This window comes from Channa argus, chromosome 12 (assembly GCF_033026475.1).
Source record: "Channa argus isolate prfri chromosome 12, Channa argus male v1.0, whole genome shotgun sequence".
NCBI lineage: Eukaryota > Metazoa > Chordata > Actinopteri > Anabantiformes > Channidae > Channa > Channa argus.
Genome location: NC_090208.1, coordinates 12305300 through 12330756, shown reverse-complemented (window position 1 = coordinate 12330756; position 25457 = coordinate 12305300). Strand labels below are relative to the sequence as shown.

At 38.2% G+C, this 25457-nt stretch overlaps 1 protein-coding gene across 8 annotated transcripts in view; it reads right to left on the bottom strand.

Annotated features, from left to right (window-relative positions):
* Positions 1-25457, bottom strand: part of LOC137137369 (phospholipid-transporting ATPase ABCA1-like) — a 139495-nt gene that overhangs the window by 82003 nt on the left and 32035 nt on the right. For 6 of the 8 annotated variants that reach the window (XM_067523553.1, XM_067523551.1, XM_067523555.1 and 3 more), the window contains 11 exons: positions 24015-24212; positions 20906-21111; positions 19885-20061; positions 12565-12787; positions 7709-7930; positions 4470-4674; positions 4015-4128; positions 3209-3380; positions 2235-2366; positions 1478-1617; positions 565-702 (listed from right to left, as the gene is read on the bottom strand). In XM_067523553.1, coding sequence (XP_067379654.1) covers positions 565-702; positions 1478-1617; positions 2235-2366; positions 3209-3380; positions 4015-4128; positions 4470-4674; positions 7709-7930; positions 12565-12787; positions 19885-20061; positions 20906-21111; positions 24015-24212 — 1927 coding nt within the window. Of the gene's footprint in view, positions 1-564; positions 703-1477; positions 1618-2234; positions 2367-3208; positions 3381-4014; positions 4129-4469; positions 4675-7708; positions 7931-8647; positions 8871-12564; positions 12788-19884; positions 20062-20905; positions 21112-24014; positions 24213-25457 lie in introns of all 8 variants that reach the window. The other 2 variants (XM_067523554.1, XM_067523558.1) reach the window with 1 other exon arrangement.

Genomic DNA, 25457 nt, shown 5'->3' with positions numbered 1-25457 from the left:
GAATACAGGAGGTAATACTCCGGAGAATTCACCGTGAGTGTAACCAGGATTGATTTGGGCGGGTCGATGACATCGTTCTTTTGCAACTGCTACGAATCTGGGCAAACACATTCTCTTTTCATATTTCCCGCAGACGGTTTGCCATTCTTTGTTTAATACTGCGGCTACTTCTAAATACATTTACTATTGACATTAACGTCAAACCAGCCAACATTACTGGTGAGTGGGTAGTCTCGTCCGCCATCTCTCATGTGCCGGAAGGAAAACACTTCCGCAGCTTTGTTTTTGCGTCATGTTCTGGCCCCTAACTGAAGTGTCCAAGCACCACCCCTTCACAAGTATTTCTTCACAAGTGAGAACGCATCTCACCTTCCCTAGATTTCATGTCAAAATGGTGCTTATGTCTAAAAAATTCTAAAGGCTTCTAAGGAAGGTTCATTAACAGCTTTTATTTTGGATACATTTGAGCTTTATCAGTTAAAGGTTTGAAGCAATTTGAATCTGAAAACATATGGAACTTCTACACCATTAGTGAAGCATTGGTTGTTACAACTGATACCGTACCTTGTTTGTACTTCAACAGCAGATCCCAGATACCCCTGCGAGCATAGGGGTCCACTCCTGCTGTGGGTTCATCTAGGATGACTATTTTTGAGCTGCCGACAAATGCTATCGCCACAGAGAGTTTCCTTTGCATCCCACCTAGAAGAAAGAATAATTAACATTAGCCAATAGTACCTCAGCAAGTTGTGTGTATTATGTGCTTTTATAACAAAAATGTAAAAACTGCTGTTGACATGGAGCTGATACTTCTCTTAGTCCTGGGTAGTACAAATTCTGCCTCTAATAAAGGAAAAAATCCTACAGTACATACGTAACCATCTGTCAACATTAAGTTTTAGACGTGAATGGACACAGTATTGGGGTCTGATTATGGAGTAAATATTTCAAGATGTCCCTGTCCTTGTTTTATTGTCTTTTGCAAGGTGTGAAATGATTGATGGCAGAGTAACAGATGCACCTTACTTGAGTTTTTCCAATCTCCACACACAGTGAGCTCTTCAAAATGCATCCAATGCTGTGCTAATGTAGTGGAAATGTCAGCATAGATCAACCTTGAAAGTCATATTTCAGTGATTTTGCTCACAAGCAATCCATGACTGGGGACAATTTATCAAGCAAGACTTGCTCATGCCCCCCTGACAATGAATTACAACCTGTGACACACAGGTACGGCGACTGTGTTCGTAAAGACAGCCGCATATGCTCACAGTTGAATGGTATAACAGCGCAGCTTTATCCTTAATAGAAAGGATAATCTGCAGATGATATTGCCTCTCAGGGGAAATGAATGCACAAAGCACACAGACTGATGCACACATTTAAAACAGCATTTAAATCTCTGCATAATTTCAGTCAGTCACCTTGTGTGATACACCTATGCAAATGATGTCAACATACACACATGAGGACGCACCTGACAGGTTCTTAGCAAGATCCTTCCGCTTATGTGGTAAACCAACATCTTTAATCATCTGGTCCATCTCAATTTTCACTTCATCGCGGTTGCGTCCTTTCAGCCTGGCATAAAAGTAGATGTGTTCCTCTACTGTCAGCCTGGAAAGGTTACAACAACGTCATAGGTCCCATATGATTCACGTACAAGGCGGCACAAGTGACCAAAAAGTACATCACCTGCCACTTCTTCATACGCATTTGTTTGAAATAACATGTCACATTTAAGTATCCAACTGCACTTTTGTGAACTCCGGTCTCAAGTCTAAACGTTTCTGTTGAACCGAAGTTGCCTTGCAGTAATGCCTATAGCTATATTTACACGCAAATTTTAACCTTTCTTTATAAAGAAGCTTTGACCCTCTGGATTAATTTGAAATCGAATTAATTTGCAGGTGCCCAGCAATAATTATGATGTAGGACTTGCATAGAGTTTTAGCTAATCAGTTGGTGGAGAGAGGAAGAAACAGAGGGGAGATTGAGGGTGAAATGGAAAAACTAAACAATGCTGAATAATGGTTAAGAATGATGTTATTAGGAGAAATGTAGTGGGCACAATGAACAAAGTTCGTGTTTTGGGGGAACAGAAAAGAGAAAGGGCTTAATGATGTGTTGATGTGAAAGACGAGCTGAGACTGAACCCTCATTATGCATATGATTAGATCTCTGCTCTGAAATAAATGTTTCCTTTCTTTCATGTTACTGCTAGATTCACTCACTCATTGAACAGGACATTATGCTGTGGGCACATTCCCAAATACTTCCGGATGTTGTCCATGTCAGTGTGGATGTCATATCCATTGATGAGGGCTGTTCCCGACGTAGGCGGGAAGAGTCCTGTCAGAATTGACCTGCAGAGATTTAGAGACATAAAAATGACACAGTCCCCTTAATTCATTCTGTTGCTGACTTGTCCTTTGTGACAAATAATCTTTCAAAATAAAAGGCTGGTAGGGCATCTTCTAAATTTATTTTCATAAATACGTAAAAAACAGTTGCCAATTCTCAAAAAATAGAATGTGAATGTGTCACTGTCTGTCCGTATCACATTTATTAACTTGTGCTTTTTTCCTTGCATTAAGTAATTATTTATTAATTACTTGGTAGCATAAACACCTCAATAACATTCCAAGTGGTAAAAAGTAGTTAATTTCGGATGAGACAATTCCTGCATCTTTGTGTTTTTGCACACAAACGCAGTTACAACGCTGCATCACACTGATCATTACTGTGCACAGTAAACACCCACAATGCATCCACACAGCTTTAGCGTGTGACGTATACCTTCCTCCATCCTTTCTGTTATTGTGCTCTATTATGTTTCGTTACAGTGGCTCAGAGCGGATGTCTTTCCTTCAGCTTTAGTCTTGCATCACTTGCTCTCTCTCCCTCGCTCATTTTGTTTCTGGGCCACTGGGTTTCATTTATTCCCTGTCATCCCAAACCCCTTCCAACCTCTTTGCTATTTTTTTTTTAACAGCAATTAGATAACTTCAGCCATCAACGCAGCAGCTGACTCTGCGTGATAAATGTCCTCTCAGAAGCTGTCACTCTTTGAAAGCAGTGACCACTGAATTAATGTAGCGACAGTACAGTCGGCATTGTGTACAAGTTAGATTAGTTACACCCTGTGAAATTACATGAACACTGAGCCAAGTGGCAGAGCATGGGAGAAGCAGATAATGCAACTCACATTGTGGTTGTTTTCCCAGCTCCATTGTGGCCAAGAAAAGATGTGATCTGATTCTCATAGAAATCCAGACTCAGTCCATCCACAGCGAGCTTCTTTCCAGTCTTGTAGATTTTGACAAGACTGCGGATGGAGACCCCTGCTTTCATATTGGGTGGTGGTTTCTCCAGATACTCTTTAGCAAAGCATGAGACATTCATAAACACAGTCAGCTGAACGATAAGTGAAAAGCTCGTGAAGAAATCAAAAATGCCTTTTAAACAGGGAAAAAAACCATGAAATTACACTCCGTAATATACTGATGCCGCTCATTTTAGTTTGAGAAGTTTGTATCTGAAAACATTTACAAACACTAGAATAAAACTGTCTTTTTAAAACTATATTTGTTTGACTAAAAGAAAAGGTTCCTTTCCCCTCTGAAATTCTTTATTTATCAATGTATAAATATTCTTTTAATGTCATATTGGCAAAAAGAAAAGCAAATACGCTTTTCACTAAAAGAAATACCAACCACCGCTCTGTTTGCTCAATGTTAATTGGAAATAGTTTTTTTTAGCAAGTTCTTGACTTGAAATTCACCTTTCTTCCTTTCAAAGCGCCAACCTCTATTATCACTCTGTGTGACAAATAAGGTGCTAATGTTTGTTTGCAGCCCATCCCAATTAACTTACACGTATTATTAGAACACAGTTCCCTCTAGAACACAAGCAAGCTGTTGAGAGTCTGACAAATACATAATAACTGGGTGGTTTACACTACAGTTGCACACCACACCACAGGTGTGAATTGAAAATTATATGGCAGTTTACCGTTAGCGTTGGAGTCCTTCAGCAAACCGGGGTCAACGTCAGTCACTGAAGCTCTCCCACACCAATAAGAAGCAGTGAAAGGGAAGTACCATGGCTTGGGGATTCCATATTGGCCTTGGATCGAGTGTGGAGAACATTATTCACATTTTAATAACGGTTTGGCTTTAGGGAATATTGTGCTTTACAGTGCAGGTTTCCTCATGACAGTCTAGCACAAATCCTACCTTCTTTTAATTAGAGTCGATGAAAAAAGCATTAGAACTAGACTGTGGGGATGGCAGCCCCGGCTATTGATTTAAGTTACACCACTTGAAGGGAACTAAAGCACCAAGAGTAAACTAGAACACACAAAGTTAGCTTCTTTATACTTTTAGATACAAAATCACCATAAACGCTCCTTAAATGATATTTAAAAAGTGGTTAGATAGTGTACAAATCTGCTCAAAAATAAATACCTGGAAAGACATTCTCAATGTACCAGGTGAGAATCCAATACAAGACAGCATCTAAGAGCATCATGATGATTGATACAATGAACGTGTAGCGTTCCCCCTCCTCTGGACTCTTGCCAATGTTAGACCACTGGATACCAATGCCTTGCTCCTCGTACTTGGCAAAGTTGTCGCAGCCATAGCCAAAGGCCACGCATGACAGCAAACTCTGGAAATAAAATGAACAAACAGCTGTAGGTAGACATGTTGGGAAATACTGCATGCTCATCTCCCTTCACACTATGCTAGAGAAGAAGACTCATAACAGGCCGCTGTCACGTAGCTTAACATGTAGGTGGAGCCAGCCAGGTGCAAGTAGGTAATCTTCTCATCTATTACTTGGCAGGAAAGAGAATCGATGTATATGATATATAAAATACTTTTTTACATCTCTGACTTGTGGCCTAAAGGAATATTTCATTATCTTCATTTTTTGGTAAAATAATGCAGTACTTTTACTAAATTGAGGTGATGACTTAATCGTAAAAGCAATGCTGTTACCACCTGAGGTTATACCCATTACTAAAGTATCATTAAACTGTTGCAGCAGACAGAAGAACAATCTACTCTGGGATCAGCAAGTTTAATTGCTGCATTGTCTTTGTAAACATCTTAAAGGACCCACTTTCTGGACAAAAACAACAATGAAGACTAAAATGTGTGTGCCGCATACTAAGATCTGTTGAATCGCTCTTACAGTAGGAAACTGCAAATGATGTGTTGCCCATGAGACATCATCTGCCATGGCCTATCACTCTGCATTGCCATGCTGCCTGCCAGCTGTTTCATCACGCCTCATTTACTCACAGCATTTTCACTCTGGCAGAAGCATTTGCTAAAGCTTCAGAGACGCACCATCACGGATACTGTCTACCCGACAGTAGGCAGAGAATCTGAAAAGCTCTGCAGCCACGCCAAACCTCTAGCCTGGCTGCTAACACCGCTGGCAACTTCCTGTGTTGTCCTCCACTGCCCATCAACGGCCAAGCAATCAACAGTCAGTCGACAGATAAGAGGTGACAGCAAGGCTATTGGGCACCCTTCCTCGACCTCTGTATGAACGGCTGACAAAACGACAGAAGCCACTCCTCTGGCTTTTGAGAAAAGGGCACGAGTTGAGACACAAAACGAGCTTCTTGTATTGACCATGTCGAGACTGCAGTTGCAGCCACCATTCAGCTGGCTGCACACAAAGAACATCATTAAGAGCACCAGTAATCAGAGTTTCCAGTTTTTCTTTTTCTAGGACGTGATTTCCCATGACATGTTCAACAAAAAAGAGATGGAATGATGGACAGGTATCACAAAAGAAATGATGAGTTTCCTGTAAAATCTGTAATTGTCAGTTGAAGTTTAACATTAGCACATCACAAAGTCTGTTTGTCTGAAGGGCATTTCTAAGATTTTTTAAAAACAGAGGAGGCTTGAGCAGCAAAAATAATTCCATTAATCAATAGATTGAGTTACAGAGGACCACTGTAGTTTAATAATTGAGCAATTGTCCTATTCATTTCTCCAAAAAAAATGCATGAGTCAATCTCTTGTTTCATCTTCCCCAATATGAAGATTAGGTTTTCAGCATGGATACATGCTGATTTGTGTTTTGTCAGGTGAAACAGCAACTCTTATTCCTAATGTTCAGACATTTTACAGACCAAACAACCTATCTAACAGAGAATAATCAGCAGGGCATTGCGATAGCTGCAAGGTTAGGACGTATACCACGTGATTTTGCAAAACCATAGATCAATTAATTGATTTCAACAAAGGAAAATCTGAGAAGTTAAAAATATTTTGAAGGAATTTCTTTCTCATGACTTCTACTGGATGGAAAGATTCATTAAAATATTTCTGGTTTGCCAGAACATAAAAGAACTCCGAGGTCTTTCTTGTTTCTACCTCATTAAAAACTGAAAGCAGAAGAGGGAGAAAATTGTCAAAGTACAGTAGATAGGAAGTTGGATTATGAATGTGCCCTATCTTATAGAGGCCCTCTGATACACTGCCTGTAGCTCGATCTTCGTTGGCACATGGCTGCAATCTGTTCCTATAAATTCAGGTGATCGTTTGAATTTTTGTTCAGATTAAAGACTTCATTATCAAGAACAATGTGGCGTGGAGAGAGAAAAAACCTCTGCACGCACACATACACGTCGTTGATAAAACATAGGGATGAACTGGAGAGTGGTTCGGTCAGGGGAACATTTCTCATGCTAATTAGAGGGCCAGAGGGCTATCCATCTACGTGGAGCTGAGGGGGAAAAAAAATTCTCAGCGCCAGGGGAGGACCTATCAATGGCAGTTTTTGTGGAGATTAAATAAGGTTTCAGTGCTTTATTTGTAAAAAGCTTACCAAACCTGCACGCAGTCTGTAAAAGAAAAATAAGTCTCCTAAAGGGAAAAGAATGACCTCATTTTAAAGGACTTAGTTATAGACAAGCAATGCTTACTGATACATTGGTATGCTGAAACGTCGGCAAAAGTGATTTCTGGCTGCGTGTAACATATTATGACCATTTACCTTTAGACTACAGTATTTCCCTTGGCCAATCACGCCTAACACAACATTGTCGCAATTGACAACAACATGACCTGATAGAAACTCTGGGAAGACGCACTGATGCAGCCACAACAATGAACATTCAATGTTTTGTGCGTCTTTGTCTGCACAAAGGACAACTTGAGGACAAATGATACCGCCACCGCCATAAAGGTCACACAGAAGGACTACACTGAAAGTATAGCAGTGGTGTACTATTTATCTTTATCCCTTGGAGAATAGGAGAAAATCCCCATTTTCTTCTTGCCTGTGTTCTCTTATGTAAATGTTTGTTTCTGTCACTTCAGAATGTCCAGTTTCAAAATTCTACAAGTACCTAGTGTGTTAGAACTAGTGACTATGAATATTTAAAACAGTTCCTACATCCTTTTGTGTTTCAATTTAAATTTCATCGGACTATCGATTCATCTTGGAGGCACACACTTCATACATTGTTTATCAGGAGACCTCTGACTTGTGCCTGTTTGGATTTTATAAGGAAGAGGAGATGGATAAGGAGCCAGTAACTGTGACTCTCAAAGTGTGATTATAGTGGCAAAAACATAACCTATGAATATAACTCAAAACTCAGCCATCCCTCATGTATGATAACAGCGAGGGAAGATATTAAAATAAAACATGTCAGAGCTAAAGACGGACTTACCACAGCAACCTTGGCCCGGAAACTCATGACGTCCCTCCAGGCATAGCAGAGGACGTGAGGCAGGTAGAGGACAAAGTAGATGAGGCCACCGCATGCGGCTGCTAAGTTGGCCTTAGAGAAGAAGACGCTAACGAAGAAGCACTGAGCGATGGTGGCCAGGCAGAACACCAGCAGGAAGACAAAGATTACTGAGGGGTCACTATACTGGAGCACTTTTCCGTACTGTGGCAAAAATACAACATAAAATAAAAGTGAAAGATGGGAGAGATAGAAATATGAACATCAATACAATAATGTAAAAACACAGAAAGTCCCTTCAAGTGTGGCAAAGAAGGCTGATCAAGCAAACAGATTTAGAAAAGATTATTGTTATGGCTGATTTTGAAGCAGGTGGTAGAGTAAAAGGTGTTTGAAATGGTTAAAATATCTGACAACTGTATATTTGCCCTATGGGCTCATATTACATAATCTCCAAGTCATTACAGACTATGTGTCACTCTTTTACTCTGCCAGTTTGAAGGAGGACCCTTCTCTAATTTTAGAGAGCTACTCATGAATCCATCCATTCTCCCACATTACACTATGATGCTTATGTCTTCTCTGAGCCTAATTCGCAAAGGCACTTGAAGTGTTAGTATAATGGTGCTGCTGTAACGGATGCAATTATGATTATAAACCTTATAGAGAACACAGTTACACGGAGCTGTATAAATGTTCATTATTGGAACTCTCCTAAATTTGCTTAGACTAAATGAACTATCAAGTACCACAGTGTTATCAAGTGAAACGATCCCATTTTAGTGCTTAGATTTCACTTCAGATTAACATCTTCATTATTTTAAACAAAAGTCTCATTAGTTCATGAGACTTGATGACAAAAACTCCCTAAAAGTAGACCTGGGTCCTCCTTGAATCACTGTTGAATCATTTCAAAATCACCTTCAGTATAAGGGTAAGAAGAAGAGCGCTGACAGTTAATGGCAGTGCACTGGACACTGCCCAGCTCAGCCAATACATGTCATTTCTCAGGCCCATGATCCTCACTGTCTCCTTAAGCCTCGACTCTTTCTCTGCAACAATACTCTTAACGATCATGGCCACAGAGTAGATCCAGGCTAAAGTCATGTATAAGGGGAGGGAACGTGATAACTGCTGGAGGAACCTGTAGGGTAGAAAAAACAGACCAGACAGGACAATGACCTCATTTACATCTGGCACTAACACGTAATCTGTATCTGGAGACCTTATCCACATAATGATATCTCATCAGGTATAGGTAGATTGAGTAGACTTGTCATCCTGCAGTGCTCTTCAACATCCTGTACATGGAGCCTCATTAATTAATATGAGTCCTAAAGCGTCATTAACTAATACCTGGCCACTTAAGGGCAGCAGAAACACAGTAGAAACAACATTGATATTATCAACCGGTTAAAATTATATTTCTAGTACAATACAAAGCATGTTACTTTTAATTAAGAGTTGTGTTTCTGCCTACCTGACAAGTTCAGGTATGATATTCAGTCTCAGAAAGTGCTAATGAGAACACCGATATCAACCCCAAGTAGTACAGAAGACCCTTTCACAGGCATTGGGTCACTTAATCCTTTGTTATTAAAAAATATAAAAAATTGGTTAGAATTACTCTAAGAATGTAGCCAAATTGTATCAGACTGACATCTAATGAAACCAGCGCCACTAAGCATTCTGATTTAATGGACTCTGAGCATTTATTGCAGTAACATGCCGTTTCCTTTTCCAGGCTATATCCTCAGATAGGATTGAATGTTAGTAACAGGAGTGAGCAGGGACACCTTGCCTGACCAGTGACTCCTTATAATGGTACTCATAGTGGTGCAAACTATGCTTTTGATACAGTGTTAACAGACATCCTAAACCCAGATATCAGTTAGCATGTTGGTTAAATGGCATAAATAGGGTCTGTTGTTATGAAGACGATGGGTATGAAGGGGGTGAGATTTTTCAAATTTTTTTTAAAACATGAAATTTGTCACTAAATACATTTCTGTTTTTTTGAGCTTTTATGTGTAGTAAAAGAAACATTCACTAACAGGTGGCAGTTATTAGCTAAAAATGATCGTGATGTGGGGAACATGTGTATTGGCTAAATCAGATTACAAACTGAAAGCTTAATTGTGTTAATAAAGAAGTTATGCAAGTGAGATGTACTCGCAGTTACTTGTAGTTTTTTGTTTTGTTTTTTACTTCTGGCGCTCTTTATTTCTACTTACTAAAAAAGTCAACTAAATCCGCTACAGTGGGATAGTTTTGGATGGACTAACAGTACAAACAATGATGTAAAAACTAAAAAGAATGCCCTTTGTCAGAGTTCTGTAACATTTCTAAACTATTATTATTATTCCTGTATTAATCTGTAGACAGGATTTTGTTGTAGTAGGAAAGTGTACACTCAGGTGGGATCAGTTACAGTAACTACTGCAGCTCGATAAATAATGCATCATGTTTTTTATTTGAAAAAAAAATCTTATTTTGCAAAAACTATAGTTGTCACAGGGGAGCAGCAAACAATACTCGCCCTGAAAATATATAAAGTAGCATAAAATGTAAGTATTTTAAACTGGTACTCAAATGCAGCACATGATTATTGTGTTGTCTTGTAATGTTGCATCACTGGCTCAGTGATGTCTCTTTTAATTTCATTTATTTTTTGTCCTGCGTGGACGAGATTGATGAGATGTCAACAGCTGTCTAACTGTGAATGTGATCTTTTATGCATTTGTGCAGGCGTTTGTTCACAACTAATTAATCCAGTTTTAGTGGTTGAACAGAAACATGACAAAACATCTGAAAGGTGGCTTCACGTTGTCAAAGCGAGGGCATAGCGTTTGGGAGAGGAAACGTGTAATAATTGTACCTGACCTGTGTTTTGTTTTGTTTTATTTGTGGGGAAAGTGAAACAAACGCCTCGACTCAGCTGTTTTGCCTTGGGACCCAAAAGAAGCGACAGTGCAAATAGGGTATCGGTCTGGTTGTCAAATAATAAATGCATTATCTTCTCCATAATGGAAGAGAAAACATGTGCTAACTGACAAAGACTCCGATGCCAATGATAAAACTAGTTTTTGTCACACCTAACCCGGATACAACGTTATGATAATAACCATTTGATTTGCTATTATTATTAATGTGCTAAAAATGGCCGTGAAATTATCATTTAGAATGGGCCTGTGATCTGAATACACAACATGCTTGCAGTTGCTCCTCCAAGGCACTCAACTAACTCAATTTATTCTTATTAATGTTTACGAATTGTTGATGGCTTGCAAACACATTAGGCTGATGGGAAATTACATTTCACCCAGCTGTTCAAATATCAGTTTTTATTTACCAGTTGGATTTTCCAATTAAACTGCAAGAATTGATTAGGACGATCTAAAATAACCATCCTTTATTTCATTAACAACGCCTACAAAACGAGTCATTTGGAAAATGTGCTCTATCTGAGGGAAACCAATAATAATGGGGCCACGTCATATGTTACCAACAGCACAAATGGTCTCGTTTTGCAGTAACAGGGCTTCGTACGTCTTATCTAATTGATCTTTAAGCAGAGGATCATTTTAGACCATTATATTTCACCAGATCAGAGATTTATTTTTTTATTATTTAACATTTTCTGAATATGAAAATTTGTAATGATCATACAGCTCTTTTTTTTTTTTAAGCTTCATTTCTTGAAATGACACCAAACACCATTTTGCTTTTTTTTCTTCAGTGATTCTCCAGTGATTGAGTGATTGATGTTGGACACATTTTGATGAATATACATGCTTTGCATTATACTGTAAATCATAAGCTTGGTGATAATAATATGCCAAACACATAGGTTTAAAGTCTAGCAAAATATTAGATACAGTACTGTAAATCTATATCTCAGGGGTTGTGAGCCAAATATTAATCTTGCTTGTTCGGCTCACACATTTTTCATAAACCAACAGATGATGTATAGTGTTTTTCAAACTAATATTAATATTTTAATTTTATTAAAAATATACTTTATATAAAAAGGTAAAAACAGCTAATCTTATTTTAATTTATAGTCTAGTTTGCTCTCCTGAAAATAAGGTCTTTGGTTCATCCCATTAGGTTATTAGGGTTTGACTTAATGTAGAAAAGTACATTGCAAGCAAGTGGCAGAAAATGATTGTCATTCCAACTGTAATTTACAGCAGCAAAAAGTCACTTGTAAGATTGCAAAAAATAGAAGACGTCTTTATAAACAAGGCAAAGGAAATAAGATAAATCAGTCAAAGGAATAAAAAGGTCAAATACCTCGAGTGATTTTAATTTGTTTTTACGTGCATGATCTAATTAATTAAAATAATTATTGAAAATTATCAAGCTGATTTAAGGATTCATTAATGATTTGACTCTCTGTTTATTAATTGGTCAAAATTATACCAAAACACAAAGCATGAACAATTCTCTCGGATGAACGGCCCACGAGTCTCAGATTATTTGGTTGGATGCATTTGGTCAGGTGCCTTTTTCTTAGTCCTCTTGCTTTGATGAGCTTCACTGTATTTTTTATGTGTTTTGCATTTATTTGTGAAAACAATGATCTCATATAGTCAATGATAAAAGTAATACTAATAATATTTTCCTAAATGATTAAAAAAAACATACTTGAGACTGTATGTGAAATCATGCCAGTGGTGATTATTTTAGTAATATTTGGTGGAAATTTCTGCAGCATTCAGCATTGTAGCCAAAAAGACTTGAAATGTATGGTAACCTTTGCAAACATGCACCATATTCACATGTTGATGATTTGTGTTTTGGTATTTTCCACTGAAAGTCTCTTTTCTACTGACCTTAACCAAGACACTTATGAGCCCACATGGGACTGTGAGCAGAACAATGTTCTCTGCGAACCTCGCAGACCAAAGGGCACCATTTTGAATGCCAACAACACGCAGCACTTCCTTGAGCCGGAGTTCCTTCTCCAGCACCAGGCCTTTGATTGTCATGCACACAGTGTACATAAAGGCCAGCACCAGAAACATGGGGAGGATGGTTCCAATACTCGCTATGAAGCTGGTTGTAAAAGAAAGCAATCAAAAAGATCAGGGCTGCATATTAAAAATTGATAGGAGCGTATATGGAAAAAGTAGTCTTTGATTTAGAAGGGACCGGGCCAGATGGGTGCCAATATTTTTTATTTTTTTTTAAATCAGCTGCATACTCACATGTGTATTTACAATCAGTTGTCAGTTTATAGGCAACTAGGTACACGCTATAACAAAGACAGCCTAATACAGTCCTGCAGTAACTATTTTCTTTGAGTACAACATAAAGTAGCTACATGTTACCATGTGCTGTGCAAGTTAGCATATATTAAAGTATAATTAACTGCTTGTTTAACACATAGATATCAGCACATATAAATTCACACATACATACGCATACATGCTTTGAAGAATAATGTGGTCATTATCTGAATTGAGCATGCATTCACCTATAGTTTTTGGAACAGTCTAGGCTACAGACAAATCAAATGTGGGTTTTAAAACAAATATTACATAAATATAGTTAGAGTTAATGAATAAAATGTTAAAAATGTTTTGGACCAATTATTAGAATATATTTCCTAATGATGGACAGGTATCTGCCACTATTATGTTTTGCCTCCTCAGAATGATATTGGGGAGCAAGGTACTGTATACAGATGGAGGTAATTAGAAAACTATCTGTAATGTGCATGGGGCAACATTTTTAACCATTTAGTCGAAGCTGGTAGAAGCATTCGTGGGTAGGAGGGAATATTTCATGTATTGCCACATATCACTGTGAAAAAAACCCACATCAAACACGTACCACTGGAGACAACGATCTGAGGTGTACTGGGGCTTTCTTGGCACAAGTTTAACCTGAATGACAGATGTAAAATTTCATTGAGCCTAAATTTTGCAGTTCTGTGGGTCTAAACCCTTTTGTCATGTATTTCATTGCAGCCTCAATCATATGCAACAAAAACACTGAGTTGTTTTAAAGCGATACAGTGCTATTGAGGTGCTTTTTTGTTTTTCCACTGAGCTAACCCTCATAAACTTGGGGCATCAGCTCGGTCAAGACATTTAATGCTGCCCCTCCTGCCAGAGATGATGTATGATTTGAGGCTGTTACAACACAATAAGACGATATTAAACAGGCTTCATAATGCCACCAAAATGCCATGTCAATATCATCTCCTCTGCCAATATAACAAAGTGCTTCCTTCGCTTTATTAGACAGTGAAGGAGGAGGTACAGTAAGTATAGATTTCACATATCACTTATGTTTGCATTCCATCCTAAGGACAAAAATCAGGCAAAGCACTGTAAAAATGCATAGATAGAACACAACATGAATATGCACAGCATATTCATATGTACTGTATATGTCAGAAAACCTGATTTTGTTTTTTTATGTAATTCAGGGGCAAGTTTTTCTGAATTCCTAACAAGTTAAAATGGGTCCCTCAAACGTGTACTTTACTTTAATTGTTAGTTACCCCTGCATAAGTGCTTTTGCTCTGAAGCTGATTTTGAATTGCTAATTTATTTTTTTCTCTCAATATATTTTGCTTTTAAACTGGTGTCAATTATTTTGGGTTTTTTTAAGCAGTACTTGCCCTCTTTGTGTCATCTTACCATGGCAGACTGACATTTTACCAAATTAACAGGGTACCAGCAAAATAACAAGTACCTTTCTAGTACAGTTCCAGTTTCAGTTTGTGCAAGGCTTTAGGTATAATCAACTTATAATGAATGTTCTGAAAGAAAAAAGCCGGAAGTAGGTTCAACTGAGAGAACTGAGGAGAGAGACTTGTTCGAGAGGACACTTTCCCAGTCCTTGTAGGTTGAATCACTTTTAAATGAGATCTTGAAAGCAGAAATGGTGAACTGGCCGACACTGGACTTCTTAAAGTTCAGAAACAGTGCAACAAAAAACACAAGTGTGTACAAATACAATTGCCTCTGTCAGTCAGCACATTTAAGAGACCACCAACTTAATATACTTCAACAAATAATGCTAGGTCACACATTTACATCTTTTCTTGGAAGATGGCAGCCTCAAGTAGCAACTGCATCAAGCTGAATGCTAATTCTGGCATTATCTGCGCCTGATTCCACCCTAACATCTCTGTAACAGCTGACAGCCTGTGTGACTTAACTCCTTCTGTGACTTCAAGCACTGGAGGGGGAGAGATCAGTCATGCACACCGTGTCTGACACTGACAACCTTGCCACCAGATGCTCCTGAATTATACATTTGCCAATCGATCAAAAGGTGCTTAAGTAATAGAACTCCAGGCAGGTCTGTGTTACAGGGCTCCAGTTACACTGGCAGCCTGACCTAAATTTAGGGGAAGCTGGAAGACTGATTTCTCAGTAAATGGAAAGATAGTAGAGCACAGCTTCCCAAGAGGTTAGTGTACTATGCAAAAAAAAAAAAAAGGTTTCATGTCTCATTTTGAGCAAATATACCATTGAGTTGCTTGGCTGCATGTAAATGAGCAATTCATTGAAGGAACAGGGTTTATTATTCAATGGGGATTATCTCATTGCTGGTATAAATTATTGCTCAAGGAGAGAGAGCTATGTGGTTATGGCATAAAGAGTGCTTACGATCCCATATGCCATGTGTTTTTCTTTTTTTTTCTCACCTAACAGAAAGATCACATCAACAAAATATGTGCCATTCCATTAAGCAAAAAGTTTAGAGACCCAGCTGCAGATTTAACTTTTAAATTACCATCTTAACAATACACTGTAAGATAATTATGAAAGAAACAAACTCTAGACCACTAATAGTGATACACTATTTGAATTTATCTCTAATTTTACATTGTGAAAATGTGTATATATCAATTAATTTTAAGCACGTCGATAATTGGTGAAGTTGCCCTTTGAGAAAGATGTAAACAATTTGCTTAGTAATACATCAAAAGTACTGCACATTACAGATTGTCAAAAATATTTAAAATTGATCACTGATTTACCCCCTAAATGGTTTGCTATTTTTACAATACGTTTATGGAAATGTCTTAAATCTTCTCCACACATTAGACACCTGGTATTCAAGTTAATATGAGGTAATAAACACGTCAATGAACCAGAGTTAATTTTATTATCACTAATCAACTTTTAGTGAACGTCATATTTTAGAAGTGGTTTAAATAAATTGCTTCCAATTTTCACAGTTCTACTTGTCGACTGTTAACAAACTCTTTTGAAACCTCATATATTTGAACTAAATGCTCGACAAAAATGACCCAAAAAAAAAACTAAGGTCCAAAATCTCTGTTGTTAAATGTGATTTTACCATAATAATAAAAGGAATGTTTAGGAATAAATGAATATGACCTGATATATAAAAATGTTCATGCACACCGTTGGTTCAGGTTGAACTGCTGAAAATAACCCATGGATCCATTTCCTGCTGATTTTGTTGTTGATGTTTTAACTACAAAGCATCCTGAAGCCTACACACATTTTACCATGTTCTGCAAAAGAAAAAAAAAAAATGTTTGGACCCGTTCAAAAATGCGTTTAACAAGTCCCCACAGTTTGTATACCCTTTTCATTTCAAAGCAATATCAGCTGAAGTTTGTAGATGTGAACCAGGCAATATAAAAAAGAATACTGAGGAAGTCTATGAATATTTTTATCCACATCACCCTGAAATACCATCCTCCTGGTAAAGGAGAAAAAAAACTGTTATGCAAACCAATTTAACCTTAAATTACAAATGCACCAGCAATTAATGTGTTATGTACACGGCAGCATTTGCCTCCATCTGATGCTACAAAATGCCAGGTTGTCTGTGTCACACAGGGAAAGAATTAAAAAGAAAAGAATTAATAAACAAACCCATTAATCCAGTGGTCTTGTTGCACACTCAGCCTCAGCACTAATAAAGATGTTGATTGGCTATACAGTGAGCTTAGCATTCTGACCCGTTTAGCATGTTAATCATGTTCATTTGCAATGAAACAAAAGAAGTGTCTGGTCATCGTGGTATCTCACTTGTGTATTATTGCCTTAGTGGCATTCATTTGCAGCCTATACTATATGTGTCATTTCTGCCTTCCCTTCTCCAATGTAAACAGGAAGAAAACATTTAGAGAAAGCTGCAATTACAGCAAAATGAAAGCCATGTTTGCTCATGGCTACAAAGGTGCTTGTTTTATGTGGTGGAAGCCACGCAGACCACGATGTCATCATTACAGCATGTCACTACAAACATGAAACAAGAAAATCAACAGGAGATTATGAGCTTGTTATGAGCTTCAAATGTCTCATTTACGCCCAACCTCACTGTCACCCACTCTCTTTACCAACAGTGCACACGAGGTTAATTGGCTACTAAAGGACAAAAGTGTTTCCCCTTTACATTTCGGAATTGAATATTGCTCCCATCCACTGCAGGCCTGTGTTATGCATTGCTGAGAGCAGCCTCAGATCTCACATGTGAATGTGAAAGACCTATTGATGTGATCACAGCCTCAGGATTCAGACCAGAGATCCCTCTGAGCCAGAAGGACCAGTTTATGTGCCCCACAGGGGTCAAGCTTTATCCCGTGCCATCATCTCAAACTTGTGCACAGTGTGAATACAAAGACATTGGGGGCTAATACAGTTTGGTTATCTCAAGTACAAAATGTCAATAGGGTCAGTTGTGGTTGAAGTGGCCAATGCGCGTGTTGATCCGGCGCTTTACGGGCAAAAGCCGTGAAAAGGAAATGAGGAATGCCTTGAAAGGCAGGTGTGATGTTAGGAGTTTTGATGATTGTTGGTGTTAGTGCAAATATAGTAATACTGTACTACAGTGAAGTAAAAATACTGTTTTGGAACAATTGAAAGTAACAGAAGAAATACAAAATGGAAAGTGATCAATATGTCTTGTCTAATGACATAATTGCCAATGGTTTCCTGAGCTTCTTGTAAAATCGTTCCTCTTGGAGAAATTGCTACATGGTATACTCAAATACATACAGTATTTACAGACATTTTAGTTAAAATATTTTGTCCTCATACTTTTTTTTTTGGCTAAACAGCGTAGATTGTATGCTTCGATTTTATACAGTACATATACTGTATTAATGTAGTGGATTATTCATCCCATATTTCCCAAGGTGAAAACATTTTAAATTCTCAATGGCACATCTGGAAATTTTTATTTCAATCTTTTTAGTGCAGACCACAACACGTCCATCTGAATGCACAATGTTCTTTCCTTCCCTTTTGGCCAGCAACACTACACGGTTCAAGATTAAAATAATTACCACCGGGGTCCTTTCCCATCATGCCTGTCTGTGTTTTAGTGCCTCTTCCTTTGTGTGATTTCACTCTCAATTATTTATGAATGAAATAGCAGTTTTCAAGTGTTAATAATTTATAGAAATGCCCAAATGGCTAGGCAGGCACAAGTGTAAATGGTGGAGGGACTGAGGGTATTGCGGTGTTTTACAGCCCTCGTTTATCTTCTGTAATTATTAATCCTTCGTTTTAGGGAGATAAACCAGAGTCAATGGGGCCAGCATTAGCAAATAATTCTATACCATGACTGTCTAATTTTAGATCATTATCACAACAATGAGCTGTAGCTGATAACAAGAGTGCTTTTACTGCTTTCTTAAACCACTGTGCATTACCAGCATTTGGGAAAATCTGGTGGAAAGCTTTATTTGTTGTGGAAAGGGAATAAAAATGGTATGTGAGAAAATCTGAACAAAATGCATAAGTCAGGATGTCGGTCATCTTCGGTCTGCAGCATGGTTTCCGTCTAATGTATAGAAGGAATGATTTTGTGCTTTACTTAATCAGAAATGCCGAACCTCTCCACTGGGTGCAGTTCAACTTCCCTTCGGTTAGTACTTGTAAAACCACAGGCGACAGGCCAAACCAAGTGCAGTTATAGTAAACAGAAAATGTGTGTGTTACACCAGGTGAACTAAAGCAGCGATGAGACTACTTACTTTGAATATAATTTTTTTATAGAACAGTATGTTCTATGTTCCGATGTCTGTAAAGTACAAGGCATCATTATTCCTCACCTTTATTTATAGACTAATTCATGTAGATATAAGCATATCTATTGGATCGTCCTAATTGTCTTTTCCACCAAATTCTCTTCTTTTTACTTGACTCTTCGCTTGAATATGTAGAGCCAAACCTTTACATAGTTCACTGTAAGGTGTGTGATATCCAAAGCACATAATATTCTTAAATTAGATGCCTAATCTCTGGAACTGCATTCCCCATGGGGTGTGAATATTTTGTGTCTATTGAATGGGACGTACTGTGTTGTTGGACTTGCATCTCCCTGATAATTATCTTTTCTCTTGATGGCATCACTGGGCTTCTACTTTATTAATGGAGATCATAATGTTGTGTGGATGGGAGTAATTTCCCAGACTCTGAGGAAATCTTGACTGTGGAAGATTCAGAGTAATACCACCTCGTTTGTGTCCCATGGTAAATTACAGTATCTAACATGATAGAAGATAGTGCTATCAGTGGATACATTGACAACACAGATGGAGTGCTGCTATCAGTTCTGCATGTGAGGAGCTGCAGAATGTGAAAAGTGTAGCATATGATCACTTTGCTAAGGATGAAATGTGTTGGAAATACAAGGAAGGAAGAAAGTCACAGTGGTTGCCTAAATAATTCAGCATCCATCAGCTATTCAGGAATTTCCTGTGGTTTGACTAAAATCAATAGTTTGGCCGAGTCTTTCCCTCTTACTGCCTCCATTCATTTCTTTCCCCCTCCTAACCCCTCAGTGCATGATTAAATACAGCATGTCCTGAGGGATATTACATTTTTATTAGTGACTTAACAGTGACATTTTTAAAAAGGAGTTCCACATTTTATTTCCTTCATCTGTGATCAGTAATACCACAAGACACTGGTAGGAGAGCATCACAGATATTAAAGAAAGGGTGAGTTAAACAAACAAGACGGAGCATCTTGAATTGTCCACAGGGAAATCTGAAAGCCCTAAGTGACTGATAAGACCAAAACTCCATGTGGTGGCAATGACTGGTAACTCCCCAGAGTGAACAGGATTTTATTGCTACTGTGTGATACCTCCTTTCTCTTCCTCTAATCACAAGGCTGACAGATAAAAGCTTTTGTACTCACACATCATCCACGAAGCAAGGGTATGGCATTTGCTGGACAAAAACACCAAGGGGTTGACTCTTTGACGTTTGCGCTCGTATAATACCATGGTCCATCATATCCTGCAGGTAGGCAAAGCCTCCCCATATATAGCGCAGGTCGTTATAGGAATTGTCTCGAGCCCCGGGAGACCATGACCTTATTAAAAGCAGACACAGCACAATCGGTCTTAGCAAAGGGCAAGTAAACTACATCCAGAAAGCAAAAAATACTGTCAGAATATGATGACTGACACTTAAATGTGATATTGTAACAGAGCAAACGTCATAAAATATATATTTATGCATTCACAATATTTATTATTTTCATAAACACACACACACACACACCAATCAGCTCCACCTTTACCATCAGTGATCTCTGACCCCTACCCTAATTGCCATCAGTATTCGGAAATACTTGTGTAAAATTTTGATAATCTGCTTTATATTGAAAGACTTGTGCTTTTTTTTCACGACTGCTCAGAGTGGCCATGCTGATCCTTGTCTTCCATTATATTATTAATATCACAAATCTTAATGTTGTGACTTACCAGTTTATATCTTTTATAACAATTGAATAACAACTGAACATTAATAGCAATCCTAAATCTGTACGGTATGTTAAATATGAAGCCAAAGAGAATAGATGATAAAATGATTGGCACAAAGGAGACATTGGCCTTGGCCCAATTCTGTTAGCGGTGTGGAGGTATAATAAATAAATAAAGATTGTCAAAATAAGATTCCAGATGTGTTGATAAGTTACATGCGAACTTTAAAGGGTAAAAAAATCTCTTGGTTCTAAACTCATCTTTAAAAGAATAAGGTGAAAATCCCGTCAAATCGTCATGCAAGAACATGAATAAACCTTTTTTTGCCTCCCAAAATGCCAAACCAATTTGAATTAACATAAAATTAGTTGGATTAAAAGAACATTCATTTTTCATTAAGTTAATGTAGTGCTACAATATGTATGAAAACAGATGAGTTATGTCACATACCTGTCTTTCACTTTATTGGTACGCTCTACTTCATCTATGTCCATGCGGATTTTGTACTTGACATAAGGAGGGGGTTGGCTGGAGTCTGGCCGGAGGTTTTCAAAGACAACACCAGCCCAGTAGGTCTTATTCTCCAAAAGCTCCCGTGCTTTTCTCACCAGATGGACTTCAGTGGCAACGGGCTCAAACTTATTCAGGTCTAAACACTGTCAACAAATACAGAGATATCACAAAACTTTACCTTACAGTAAACAGTTTTTAGCCCTTTTAAAATAAATCCACAAAAAAAGGATTTAAAAAGGGGGCAGGCAGAAACTCACTGGCAGAAGGGCAAATAGATAATAGTGAAAAGTATCACTCAGCTATTGACTAAACCACAAAGAGTGTAGTTCCAAATTATCTGGAGCTGCCAGGGGGTGGGCAATGTTTTGGGCTTCAGCAGAGACAGGCAAATGAGACACAGCCTCGCAAGCACTCCCTGTTCTGTAGCCTTGTCCCCCTGTTTCATGAGACGATAATGAGCTAGCCATCCTGGGAGGCAGTCGCACCTGACAGCTGTCCACACATTTCAGTGCTGCAATAGTTTTATCATTTCTCCCCCAGGATTTTGTATTCTATATCAAGCTAGGGTGGGAAACAAAATATCACAACAACAGCATTTCCTCAGTACATACTAGTGAGGATGTGACAATTTTTGAATGGTTACATGAGTCCCAAGTTTGGGCAAGTGCAGAATCTGAAATATGGAAGAAAACTCTCAACATAAGCTATGCTAGATGACATCATGCTAGGTGACAGAAGTTCTATGCCAACTACAATATGTGAACACAAAATTAATTCCTAGCAGGTCTACTGTTGACCAAATTAGTGAAATAACTGGACGACAGAAGCATACAGCTTGCAGTGCACCTTTGAAGTTCAGCGTTGTTCTCTGACACTAAAATTATCTACCATGATGTTTCTGGAAGGGATAGAAAAATGTGCGTGTAGGCATTTGTGTGTGTTTGGCCGTCCAGCAGCTAAGGCTAAGTTGTCTTTCATAAACAATCTTGCAGCATCTCTGGACTGACAAACTGGCCCCGCTGATAGCTTGCCAATACCATCTTGGTCAAACTCTGCTGTGCTGATGCTACTGACTTTGTTTAGTGATGATGCCAACACAAATGGATCCCCACAACATTGTAAACACGCTGTACGATAAGACATTGGTCGAAGTGCTGGGAAAAATGGCAAAACTACAAATCAACTTTATTTGCTCAAGTCAGAGATGTCTGGAGTTATAGTTTCCAACAAAAATAATTTAATATCCTGATTTTCTGAGCATCTAAGAGTTATTGCATGCAATGCAAGATCCTCAATATGCATTAAAGTGTTGTTAAAAAGCACCCATGTAGATAATGCAACAGTGCTATTGACTATTATCACTAATCTCATTTGTATTTTATAAATGCCACCAATATTTTGCCAGTTAAGTGAAGCAGGGAAGGAGCAGCAGCAGTTTGTGGCTCTACTTTGGGCCTATGCTATTAAATAAATCCAGTCTGAGTCTTTAATGTTTATGCTGGTGGTCACACAATTCAGTTAATTTGTTCACAGATGGTATTTAAGGGATACAAATTATGGATATGGGAATACTTATTCTCACGGAGTTTATCTATTGTACTATGTGTTGTACCTCTATCTGCACATTTGAGACTTGTTAGCTTCTTATACCTCAATTTTTTTTAAGACTAATAAAAGACAAGTATACAAAGTTTTTAAACCTTCATTTACTATAAAGCAGTTTCTATATTGTATCAGTGGTCTTAACTTGTGTTACTGTATTATTTTATTTATGGCTATCGCACCTTCTTAGACTGCACTTTCCGTGCTGAAATTGCTGTTTGTACTTATCCATCACTGGCTAAATCCCAGCTGATGTATACACAAGAGGACAACACTGTAAAGGCTTTCTAATAGCTGTCATTAGGCCAGGAACCAGATTGAATAATGTTGGAATTTCACTGAGCGTGTATGGCCACCCCAGAGGTTGCAACATGCCATATTACCCAACAGGGGTTTCATGTTATGTGGGTGTAAGAGTGTGTGACATGATGTGTACATGAGTTTTACACAACTGTATGATCTTATAACATAGAGAAAGAAGGGGTTTGCTGCAAACTGTGCCACAGATCAATATATCAATGTCAACTGTATGTGTTCGTACTTCGAGACACTAGTCTGTTTGATATCGCAACAGCTGCACTATAGTTAGATCCACAACAGTGTTTTTGTGATTATTATAGAAGCAAAATGTAGTGATAGATCTTCCTCTGCATTTGACAGTCGATTATATTAAAATTTAATGAATAAAAGACCAAAGTCTTTGCTGCTTGTTCTTGAAAAAAAAAAAAAAAAACATAAAAAACTGTCATCTAGAAATGTCTTCAGACAACAGCCGCCGAGCACAGACACAGCAACTACCAGATACAGTAAGAAAACAAGAAGTAAAGCGCTAAATATGGATGCGTTAGATGTAAAGTCTCCTGCAACCCTGGTGTTTTGCCAGAGTTGTGAGAGAGTTGTAAACAGAAAAAAATTGAAGTGCAATAACTATGGCAGCAACACCAAACTTCTGCCAAATTTCCATCTTAAATTTGTTAGTAAAAGTAAGTGTGGTGACTGACAATAGTGATTTCCCACTCAGAATATGTAAACATTATTACATGTCAGCAATGCAAAGTAAAATAATTTCCTGATAAATATATTTTAGTTATCTATATTTCATGAGTAAGATGCTGCTCAGCATGAAAACAGTTAACTCAGCTTGGTCCACCAAAGAAAGCGGATACATCAGAATGTAACAACTTATTTTCTACCAAAATACTATCTATTTGAAGCACAAACCACATGATTTATATAACGTGAAGCGGATTTATACCTTAGAAGAGAGATTCAAAGAGAACAGTGGTGGGAGGGCAGAAGACTTAAATGTCAGGGCAAAGCTTATTTTTTTAAATCAACGTTTACTTTGCTGAGGAGGTTATTCAACCCTCCAGTGCATGACTGAGCTAGAACCAAGCTGAGGTGCTTCACATTTATTAAGGCTACAGACGAAAGAATTACATACACCCAGGAAGTTGGAGGCAAGCTTCAGGATTTGGGCAGTGGCATTGTAAACATCCTGCCAGTTGTAGGACGCCACGCTGGTTGGACGATCCTCTGGAGGCCCATTGTACAGGAAGTTGGCCAGTTGCTTGGCTGTCCACCCAGTACCGTTGAGAGGCTGGTTGAGGGCAGCAGCAAACACTGGATTTGCCAGCAAATCCTGATGGAGAAGGCGAGAAGATGGGTTTAATTATAGTTACAATGGTTACCGGTAAATGTGGCATGAATGCAATGGAGCCTGAAGAAGGACAAGAGGGTTTTAAAGGCACCGTTTATTTTAGAAGAAAAAGCCAAGGAGGTCCGCTTTATTCTATAGTCGCACTAATATTTTATTCCTCCTGCTGAATTAATTAGGAGCGTTAAGACAGAGGGCACTGCTGCACTTTAGGCTTTAAAATGTACATCAATTATTCTTATAGCCAAACGTGTAGGTACAGTTTACACTTTGTATGTGCGTGCTCTCACACACAGCACTCAGTGTGCACATATAAGTACATACATTAAGGCCCAGAGAGTGACAACTATTTACAAGTTTAACACGGAGACAAACACAAAAAAGGTGTTGGCATTGCCGATTTGCCCCTCTCTGTTTTGGCAACATAATAAACATGGGTAGCATTGTACATTACAGCTCGATATTAGCAAAGACAAAAAAGAATGGGTTTAGTAATTTTGTAGATTGTTTTACAAACTGATAAATATTTTTATCTTGTAGAACAGTGGAAAATACACATCTCTATTTAATTTCATAGTAATATCAGAGTTAAATTACAAATATGTAAACCCCCCTTTTTTCCACATAGATGAAGATGTGTAGATGCAATTATGACAAAATTAAATAAATAAAAATCTGCCATCCATCTCTCCATGCTTGCCTGATGTAAATACATGGCTGTAACTGCCTTCTTGGATCCTGTATTTAAATGTACTCTCCACATCAGATGCTCTATGAGCCCAAACCGCCACTATCGCTGTAGTCATTTCATGGTCCTTCGAGCCGGAGTTAATATCTATGTTGGAAAATGGCTCCACAAGCCGTTCCACCAGGAGACAATGGACAGCAGAAAGGAAAGGTTTGAGCGATGCAGGATCCCTCCAAAGTATTGACAAGACTACAAAAGTAAACTTTTTGGCAAGACGTTGAAACTATTAGGTGAGAGCAGAATGCACTTTATAAACTTCAGACTGTTTCAGGGGGATGGACAATCTGAGGAACACCAGTGAGCTCAATAAGTATGTGAACCGCAACTTTACCATGACAGGAGTAAAGCATGTGAGCATTAAAGACCTGCTTCATTCTCCCACATTAGATAAGGACCAGAGCTTCATCTCCAGGAAGTTCATGTGCCAGAAATTCCTATAAATCTCCCTCAGTACCTCATATTTTACCCTCCCATCACAAGAC